The sequence below is a fragment of the Pseudonaja textilis genome, chromosome 5, assembly GCF_049901715.1.
Source record: "Pseudonaja textilis isolate UNSWEBS1 chromosome 5, rPseTex1.2, whole genome shotgun sequence".
Lineage (NCBI taxonomy): Eukaryota > Metazoa > Chordata > Lepidosauria > Squamata > Elapidae > Pseudonaja > Pseudonaja textilis.
In genome coordinates, this window is record NC_141994.1 from 20,342,898 (window position 1) to 20,353,421 (window position 10,524).

At 47.3% G+C, this 10,524-nt stretch overlaps 1 protein-coding gene across 2 annotated transcripts in view; it reads left to right on the forward strand.

Moving 5' to 3' along the window:
* The window catches only part of LOC113437176 (fatty acyl-CoA reductase 1-like), a 28,047-nt gene extending 17,523 nt beyond the window's left edge, over positions 1-10,524 (forward strand). For both annotated transcript variants that reach the window (XM_087934244.1, XM_026702056.2), the window contains 5 exons: positions 631-698; positions 3,065-3,236; positions 5,030-5,159; positions 8,881-9,008; positions 10,151-10,524. In XM_087934244.1, coding sequence (XP_087790370.1) covers positions 631-698; positions 3,065-3,236; positions 5,030-5,159; positions 8,881-9,008; positions 10,151-10,271 — 619 coding nt within the window. In that variant the 3' untranslated portion in view covers positions 10,272-10,524. The remainder of the gene's footprint in view (positions 1-630; positions 699-3,064; positions 3,237-5,029; positions 5,160-8,880; positions 9,009-10,150) is intronic.

Below are 10,524 nucleotides of genomic sequence, written 5' to 3' on the forward strand. Positions count from 1 at the left end.
TGTACTACCAAGCTACAAATCTGATGTGGGTTAAGGAATGGATAACACTAAGAAATACTAGATTGTTGACATTAGAAGGACATGATTTGTTGTTGGGGTGGCATGCTTTTTTATGGTACAAAGGAACTAAAACACAGGGGTATTTTAGAGTCTCCAAACACCCACCAAGATATTTTGAACATCCACAAGGCTTGAGTGCAAAAACTTCTTTGCTTGCAGCAAAGAACTCTGGTTTCTCAGCTGGCTTTTATCTCTTAAGGGAGGGGCCATTACCTTGCAGTCTTACTCCCGAGTTGCCCGTGCTGCTGCAACTGCTCTTTCCTTTGAGCAACCCTGCGCGCACTGGGCACAGGCTCCTCGGCGACCTCTTCATCACTGCTGCCAGCCTCTACAGTCTCTGAAGGCAGCACTCTACTTCCTGATGGTCCTGGCCCCATCCCTGATCACAGGCAGGCCCCTCATCTGAGTCTGCACTCTCTGAGACCTCAGCCGTCCACACCTGCTGCCAGCGAACCACAACAATACTTTTCTATGTATAAACTCCATATATACCTCTGTAACAAATAACATACCAATACATTCAGTGCATTTGCTGAATTCTGAGTTGTCTCTTATTTGCATACTTTTCAGACCAAAATCGCCAATGATTTACAACTGTACCTCAGGTGGCCTCAACTGTTTGTATTGGGGAGATTTGGGTGAGTTATCTTGCAAGGCACTTGGAAAATTCCACCAGGCTTTTGGGAGTAGTTTTAGAAGTGGTCTCACCCAGCACAAAGGCAGGGAGAGAGATTGTCTGCTATGTAACCTTTACAAACACCAAAAGTTGGGAGTTGGAATGGAAATTGGGTGACTTCTTCGTAGCTTCTCTTCACCTAAGTAACAGCTCACTAAAACAGGAGTCTCCAACCTTGGCAACTTTAAGACTGGTGGACTTCAACTCCCAGAATTCTGGGAGTTGAAGTCCAGCAGGCTTCAAATTGCCCTGGTTGGAGACCCCTGCCTTCACTCTGAAATATCCCTGCCTTTCTAGCCTCTTGAATTCTGCTTTCCTGAAGGTGTACAAATAGTTTCAGACTATGGAGAATTTACGGGTTTTTTTTTCCTTTGCAAATTATTTGATTAGGGTGAAATATAATTTCAGACTTGCGAGATTTGGTTAACGCATCGTTAAAATTAGTAAGCTAGTAGGCAAGGCATGGACGTGCAACAGCACAGCAGTGAAAAACACTGAGTTTGTCAGCTGAAAAGCTGACAGCTCAAGTCTGAGACCTGAGCAATGCACAGCAGGGTGAGCTTCCATTACTCACCTTAGCTGCCCAACTAGCAGTTTGCAAGCATTCAAATGTGAGTAGATAAATAGGTACCACTTAGGTGGGAAGGTAAGAGTTTTCCATGAACCTCGGCATTAGTCACATTGGCCACATGACCATGGAAGCATCTTCAGAGAAGACTGGCTCCCTCAGCTAAGAAATGGACACGAGCATCATCCCCGGGTTACCATGGGGGTCAGGAACAACTGGACAGAGGAAACCTGTTCTGATCTGGTTCCCAAACATGGCAAGCTGTTTGTATTTAACAAAAAATTACCTTTATTAGGAGCGCCAGCAGCAACTCTCTCAAAGCAGACTAACAAAGTCCTTAAGTCCTGTGGAAAGTGATGGTGATGCTCGCTCCTTTTCTCCCTGAAATGGCCCCAACAAACCAGGAGTTTCTCTCTCTCTTCCCACATTTGCAAAGGAAGTCGTGGGAGGTGTGCTTGCTTTCTTCCAGCATGCCTTTTATCCCCAGGTGAGGCTTCACTAGAAGTGGTGGCTCTTCCACCCCAAGGACCAGCCCATAGATTTCCACTGCTCTCCTTTCCTCTGCCTTCTGTGCATCCACGGGTTAGGCACTGGACCCAGCTGTTCCTCCTCTTCCTCATCAGTCAAATCCAGACCTGGGGACTGTTGACTCTCCATCTGAGGGCTGACCGACGGCCCAGTCTCCGCCTCTGTGTCTATCTCTGACAGCTCCATTCTCTCTTCCCCCTTGGAGCTCATAGATTGCCTTGAGGCTGGGCTGACTCACATGTTGCCTCCTCATCTGATTCAGCTGCCAGGGGGCCAGCGGCCGACAGACCACAACAAAACCTTTACCTGGATCAGGGGTCTTCAAACTTGACAAGTCTTTAAGACTTGTGGACTTCAACTCCCAGAATTCTTCCTCCAGTCATGTTACCTCAGGAATTCTGGGAGTTGAAGTCCACAAGCCTTAAAGCTGTCAGGTTTGAAGACCCTTGACCTAGATGTTAAGCAAGACCCCTTAGACCAGTGGTGGCTAACCTTTTGGCCTCCTGTGCCAAAAATGTGCGCATGCCAGCACCCAGAATGCAATGCGTGCCCTCCTCCCCACGCCCCCTGTGCATGCATGTACAATCTCCCCAGCCCCTTATCTGCACTGTGCCACACAGCTGATTTTTTGGCTGGTTTGAGGCCTTTTTTGGCCTCCCAGAGGCTTGGGGAAAGCCTCTGCAAGGCTTTTCAGGACAAATTATAGGCCTGTTTCATAACTTCCAGTATTACAGGAAGTGACAAAATGCATCTATTCATCCTGAAAAGCCTTGTGGTGGCTTTTTCCAAGCCTCTGGGAGGCTGAAAAAGGCCTCAAACCAACCCCCCAAAAAATCAGCTGCGACGTGCGTGCATGCGCAGTGAGGTAAGTTTGCCTGCGGCTCACATGCCAGCACAAATGGCTCTGCGTGCCGCTTGTGGCACATGTGCCATAGGTTTGAAATCATGGCCTTAGACACTGACCAAATAAAATATTTGAAGCAAAAGACCCTTTGTAACATCACAATAACAACACTAATTAACAGAATTATTGCCTGTAGGAAAATAATTCTTTCCCTACAGGGAGGTCCTCTATTTCTACCTGAGCCTGTCAAATCATATGTGCTGAAAACCACCTCTGGTTTTCCAATGTTCACATAGCTTTGCCTTCTTCAATGCTCACGTCTAATCATTGCTGCTCTTTCATGCAATTACCTCAATGGGTGTAATATCTGTTTTCTACCACTCTGCAGAAACCCATGTGAGAAGTTCATTTACCCAAAACCCACTGGAGAAACCCTTCAGAATTCCAGAAGTCACCTTGACCTCCAGCCATTTGGTCCATCAGTACCGGATGTTTGTCTATCACACCACCCCTGCTTTTCTCTATGACCTTTATCTGCGGCTGATTGGAAAGAAGCCACAGTGAGATTGGATCTACATTGTGGGGTGTAGGGGACAGTTCCAAAAAAGTCAGGATAGCAGTTTTAGGGAAGTATCCTTAAGAATACAGAAGACCTGTTTGTTTGTTTGTTTGTTTCATTGATTGTTAAATTTATTGGCCACTCATCTTACTACAGGGTAAATCTGGGTGGCTTATAATATTAAAAAGATTAAAATTATACAAAACCTATAGATTATCATCTTTTAACGACACCCTAATCCCCTGCAAGGCAGAGTCTGTGCAACTGAATAGAGCTAGCAGAGTGTTTTAAGGGCCGGATGCCTTTCCTGTTGCCAATAAGGTTTCTTTAGCAACTGAAAAGCTGTGGTGAGCTGTGCTGTTTTTTTTTAGCTAGCTGAGGTGCAGCAATCTGCTCTACTGCGGGAATCAGCTCAGCTAATAAACAGCAGAATATAGGAGAGGTGAGAAGTAGGAGCAGGAGCAGATGGACAGGGCCAGTCAAAAATTTCCCTACTGGTCTGCCAGGATCAGTCAGAACTGGCTGAATACCACCTGTGCTTCAGACACTCTGATGACCACTGCCACCCGACGTCCCCTGTCCTGGGGTCTCGGGTGGTGCCAAACTCAAAAGCCAGATGGACACAATTCTGAGAGGGGAACCTCCACATTCCAGAGCAGCCAGGTCTTGGTGATGCATGTCAGGTCAACTCGCTCCTCCTCAATTAGATCTTGAATCACAAGAGCCTTATTATTGACTGACCTAGCATTTGGCAAAAGGTAATGGTTCCCTTGTCCAGCCATATCCGACTCTAGGGCATGGCGCTCATCCCTGTTTCTTGACCAAGGGAGCCAGCATTGTCCAAGGGCACATAGAATGCTGTCAGCTTCCCATTGAAGGGGTACCTGTTTATCTACTCACATTTGCATGCTTTCAAACTACTAGGTGGGTAGGAGCTGGGGCAAGAAACGAGAGTTCACCCTTATTGTGAGTCTCAAACTCAAGTTGTTGGCTTTCCAGCTGACCACTTAGCATCTTTAACCGCTGAGCCATCATGCCCCCCTTGGTATTTAGCAGCAGCAGCCAGGGTCTGTAGAGACCCTGGGAAAATCCCAAAAATGTCTGCAGGAAAATTTCCCGCCCCATTTTCCTACTGATCAATCGTTCCTTATTTGTGATCGCAGGGTAGTGTTTCCAGTTCCATTCTCAGGGGGAGGAGAGAGAGAGAGAGAGAGAGAAACTGACTTTTGGCTTCGTGCAAGGAAAGCAGCAGAAGTCTTTCTTTCTCTCCCCCAAACTCTGCCAGAAATGAGGCTTTGCCCGGGGCAGCCTCTAGGAGCAGGATATGTTGCAGGGTCCCAAAGGCTCATTTCTGGCAGAGTGTGAGGGGAGAGAAAGAAAGACTTTTGCTGCTTTCCTTGCGTGCAGCCAAAAGCAGAAGAAGAAAGAAGTGGAAAGCAGCAGTCTGGTGGCAAGACAAGGCACGTGGGGTGAGTGGGGCAGGTTACCCCCCTCCACCCTTTCCCCCCTCCCCTCACTACCTCGTGTTATTTGCAATGCAAGCAAGCAAGCCTTGTGTTCCCTCAGGCCATGTGGGTGGAGCAGCCTTGTGTTCCTGCGCAGCCTGAATTAATTGCTTTGGGGGGTGCTTTGGGGGGTGACATTTCTCTGTGGACCCCAAACATTTTCTCGTGGACCACCCGTGGACCGCGGCCCACCAGTTGGCAACCACTGTCCTAAAGGACTGTGGCACCAAGAACTTTTTTCAATAATTCTCTGCCTAGCTATCTGAGGTGTTTCTATTTTGTCTTTCAGGGCGATGAAACTTTTAACGCGCATAGAAAAGGCCATGAGGCTTCTTGAATATTTTATCAACCATACCTGGGAATGGAGCTCCGGCCACACAAACATGTTGATGAAAGAGCTCAATCCAAAAGACAAAAATGTAAGCATCTTATTGAATTAATGTAGCCTTAGGAAAAAGCAACTATATGTTTCGTCTGTGGACTACCTGGAAAGGTGGACAGTTCCAGAGTTAAGCACAAGGACACACTGGAACATTTTATGAGAAAATTCCCTTTGAGATAAGCGTGTTCAGAAGTCTGCAATCAATTCCAGTTGATGTAAACTGGAATTTCAAGGTTTCTATAAAATAGGATTTCAACAGCGTGGGTTACCTATTACTAATCAGCTGTCTTCCATTACTGGTATAGGATTTCTATCTTTATCAATCCCCATCAAGACAGTTCGTGTCTACACCATTACTGCACCTTCTAGTATTGAGAAAATGATGAAGAATAGAATAGAAGAGAATTGAAGAGAAGCTGGAAGGGGCATTGGAGGTCTTCTAGTCCAACCCCCTGCTCAAGCAGGAGACCCTATATCATTTCAGACAAGCAGCTGTCGAGTCTCTTCTTTAAAAAAAAAAACTCCAGTGATGGAGTGCCTATAATTTCTGAAGGCAAGCTGTTCCACTGGTTAATTGTCCTCACTGTTAGGAAGACTGGCGGAGACACTCGGCTTCAGGCGCTCCTGTCACCGCCTTCCCTTTACCTTTGAAGGCAAACCCAATTATTTTAAAACCAACGCCCTACTACAACAAAGCCTCCCCTGCCTGAGAGGGCAGCCCAACCCCATGTGGGGAGGCAAATCTCCCGGGGCCGCAGCACAGGATTGGCCCACCTTGGGAGAAGTGCCCAGCCACCATCCCTGCCTGGTGCCAGGCAGAGCGCGAAGAGCTTCGCCTGGGGCGCCCAGCGCAGCTGACAGGCAAGTCCTCCTTCCCGGCAGCAGAGCTCTCACCAAGGCAGTGAGCACCTCCCCGCCGGATCCTCCGCTCATCCGCCAGGGCCGCTCCAAAGCTGTGCGGGCTGGGCAGAGACAGGAAAGCAAGCCGCGGGTGCTCGCCCGCCTGCCAAGCAAAAGAGCTGGGCTGACCTGAGCTTGGCTTCCTTCCAAGTCCCTCCAGCGCAAACCCAAAGGTGCCACCGGGAGAGGCTGCCCGAGGCAGTGATAGCGCTCACCCGTCCGTGGACAGGAAGGTGAGGTGATGGCAGCACTGCTTCCCTGGCCAGGCCATCCCCATCCCCATGCATCTCCAAATCCGCCGGCAGCTCCAAACGCTGCAGCGCAATGGACATCTGGAAGAGGCGCTGACTCGGCGGGGCTCAGCTCGGAGGAGGACGCGGCACAGGCCATCGCCTTGCCTCCCTGTCCATGGATGGGTGGGTGCTATCACTGCTTCGGGCAGCCTCTCCTGGTGGCCCCTTCGGGTTTGGACTGGAGGGACTTGGGAAGGAAGCCAAGTTTGGGTCGGCCCGGCTCTTTCGCTTGGCAGGTGGGCGCGCACCCACGGCTCACTTTCCCAGCTCTGCCCAGCCCACACAGCTCCAGCGCGGTCCTGATGGGATGAGCGGAGGGCCTTGGCAGGGAGGCGCTCGCTGCCTTGGCGAGAGCTCTGCCACCGGAAAGGAGGGCCCACCTATCAGCTGTGCTGGGCACCCCAGGCGAAGCTCTTTGTGCTCTACCTGGTGCCAGGCAGGGATGGCAGCTGGGTGCTTCTCCTGGGGTGGGCCGATCCTGCGCTGAGGCCCCGGGAGAGTCACCTCCCCACGTGGGGTTGGGCTGCCCTCTCAGGCAGGGGAGGCTTTGTTGTAGTAGGGTGTCATTTTTAAAAGAATTGGCTTTACCTTCGAAGGCAAAGGGAAGGCGGCGACAGAAGCGTCTGGAGCCAAGTGTCTCCGCAGGGCTCCGGGTGCAGGGAAAAACCCTGGCTGGCCATGCATGGCTGTGCCAAACACACAACGTTGCTCTAAACGCTGCAGCAGCAAAGGAGAAGGGAAAGCAACAGTGGCGGAAGGTCTCCCGATACGAAGTGCCCCACCAACGCAGGCAGCACCACATCTGGATATGCAACAAAAGTACTTCCTAACGGCAAGCCCCCCCTGCCATCCCCCCCCCCCGCCATTTCACATGTTTAATATAGGCCTTAATTTGGGAGGAGGGGCTTAATTTGATTTTATGCCAATAAAACATTCCTATTGGTGGAAGCCGTATTGTTGGAGAAACACGGTAAAATATTTTGAATTCCATTGCTGGTTTCCATCCATTGTTTCTTGTCCTGCCCTTGGGTGCTTTGGAGAATAATTTGACCCCCTTTTCTCTGTGGCAGCCCCTCAAATATTGGAATACAGAAAGCTGTGGCGAGATGGCTCTGGAAAGATTTATCTATCGTTGTGTTCTACCTAGCGTCACCTTTGGTGAAATAGGCAGCTATATAAATTCGATTAATAAATAAAAATGAAATAAATAGGTCTTTGGGAAAACCACACTGTTGCCTTTTACCTTTTTCTGAAGGCCAGCAAGGGTTAAAGCTCTCCCAAATCATTTCAACGACATTCAGCGCTATGATTAAACATCAACGCAACCGAGCAATTCTTTCTGAAGGCCTCTCCCTTCCTGACATAGAACTCCCAATCTGGCATCATGGTGCGAAGGGCCCAAAGCAAATCTCAGGCGAAATTATTCTGTGCAGGTTTTGTTCCTTTACAGCCAAACTTTCAAGGTATCCCTGAATTTGTTTCCAACTGTGGAACTCTTTGTTGCTCCCTGGAAAGTGGGGAATTGAGGATGAAACCTTAGGACAGGATTGGACGCTGCCTTGATGCTTTGAATGGCCCAGGAGAGAAAATTTTGCCACATGATTCAGAGCCCCCTCATGTGTTTAATTATTGTCGTCATCAGGAAAGTGGTGATTTATTGGGTTTTGTTCTTGGGATTTTACTTTTGTAACCTGCCTGGAATCACCTGAGTGAGCTAGGTAGCCATATAAATGTTTGGAAAATACAGACAAACAGACAAATCAGCTTGAGGAATTGGGAGAGCCATCTATGGCCCCTCCTTCACTGAGAATTCAGTTTCTAGAAGAAAGTTAAGGAAATAATCAATTGGAACCCCTTGGCATCCATCTGATCCCTTTTCACTGGATTAATGCATCACAAGTCTTAAATATGAAGAAGAAGAGACATCCAGTGCGTGGAAAACGACTCTGGTTGATGGGATCAGCTAAACTAATGAGGAATTTCCTGCCAAAGCTAATTTTCTTATTCATATAATAGCACTTAGCAATAGCACATAGACCAGGGGTGGGCAAACTTTTTGGCTCGGGGGCCTCATTGACTTTTAAAATTTGACAGATGGGCCGCCACCTGGTGTCGAAATGCCTGTCATTACAAGTCAAAATCAAATGAATGCAATCATTCAATCATTCACATCAAACCTTAATTCTGTACCAATCTTCGGCGGGATGGATTAAAAAGACCAACAGGCCGGATGTGGCCCCCGGGCCGTAGTTTGCCCACCCCTGACATAGACTGATACACCGCTTCACGGTGCTTTTACAGCCCTCTCTAAGCAGTTTACAAAGTCAGCCTATTTTCCCCAACAATCTGGGTCCTCATTTTACCCACCTCAGAAAGATGGAAAGCTGAGTCAACCTTGAGTCGGTGAGATTCGAACTGCCAAATTGCAGTCAGCCAGCTGTCAGCAGAAGCCTGCAGTACTGCACTCTAACCACTGCGCCACCGCACTTGATTTATTCAGCATAAACCAAGAGTGAAATAGTTCGTCTACCCTTCTTTGATATTCTCCTTTCCATTTTATTCCAGTTATTCTCCTTTGATATCCGTCAAGTGATTTGGTCAGAATACCTAAATAATTACTGCTTAGGAATTAAGAAGTATCTGCTGAATGAAGACTTGGATGGAATTCCTGCAGCCCGACAGTATATCAGAAAGTAAGGCATATATGCAATCCTTGGTGTTAACTTTCACTACCTGAGAGCAGAAGGCTTTCAGTGTATGAAATTATTTTTGGTTATCACAACGGGGTTTGAAAGGCTTAGAGCTGAATGCCCCACATAACCTGGAGTGATCTATTGGGTCTTTCCCACCCCCCTAAATGAAGCAGGCAAAGCTAGGAAAACAACTAAATCTCTAGACAGTCACACAGAATTAAAAGTAGTTTAAGTTAGTGGTCTTTGTGCGCTTCTCTGAGTTTGAGTATTTCGCCTTCACTTGTAATGGTTTTATACCCAGGACTAGCCTGGGGAATTATCTGGTGCAGAGATAAAGTAGACCGAATCTCAACACTTTCAATAATTACTTTCTTGGATAATAGCAATAGCACTTAGACTTATTTACTGCTTCACAGGGCTTTACAGCCCCTCTCTAAGTGGTTTAGAGAGTCAACCTGTTGCCCCCAACAATCTGGCTCCTCATTTTATCCACCTTGGAAGGATGGAAGGCTGAGTCAACCTTGAGCCTGGTGAGATTCCAACTACCAAATTGCAGGCAGCTGGCAGTCAGTAGAAGTAGCCTGCAGTACTGCACTCTAACCACTGAACCACCACGGTAAGCAGTTAAATGTTTCAAACCAACAAGAAAATTAATCCAGTTGCTATGACTCAACTTCCATCTATTAGACAATCCTAAGAAATATTGTCACAGATTTCCATCCCATTAGGACACATGGTGGTTTACCCTGTACAGATACGTATCATATCTGATTCTTGCATAACAAACATGTGCAATTTCTATTTTCACAATGTTTTGAGTGGTTAATGATGGGAGGGGAAACTGAAATTGTCCTTTGGAGATGGATTGCTCAAGCCTCCTATTTAGGTTGGATGAGGAAAACCTGTAAGAGAAGTCTTCAAGAACTGGGTCATTCTTCCAAGCACGTCATCCATCATGCCTCCTATGTCTTCAAACAACTAGGATTTTGCATTTTGGCCTGAGATGGGCTAGATTAGAAGAAAATATCAATATGACTCATATTCCAACTCACTCTGCAAATGCGATTTGGCAGTCGATCTGTTTTGTGTTGTGGTGCTATACTTCAGTTCTTCTTCTTTTTTCTTCTCTCTCTTTTCGTCAGGCTAAAGACCATCAATTGTGCACTGAAGGCCACTCTGCTTGTGATCATATGGCTCGTATTCATTGCCAGGTCCCAGATGGCTCATAAGGTCTGGTATTTTGTACTAAGCCTCTGCAACTAGTTTCTTAGCTACATTAGAGCTTCCAGCACCCTTAGACCTTGACTGTGGCTTTCTGGGGATTGATCCCTATGTCCAGGAATAACCTTCATGTCCTTAAATCAACTCCTGGTATCTGTCTGCTTCAACAGTAAGGAGATACCATTCAACCGTTTAAACATTTAACAGATATCACAAGAGATTTACTCTAATTCCTATCACTACCACTATACTACTATAATAATATTTAATTAATATTAAACTACTGTTTCAGTGA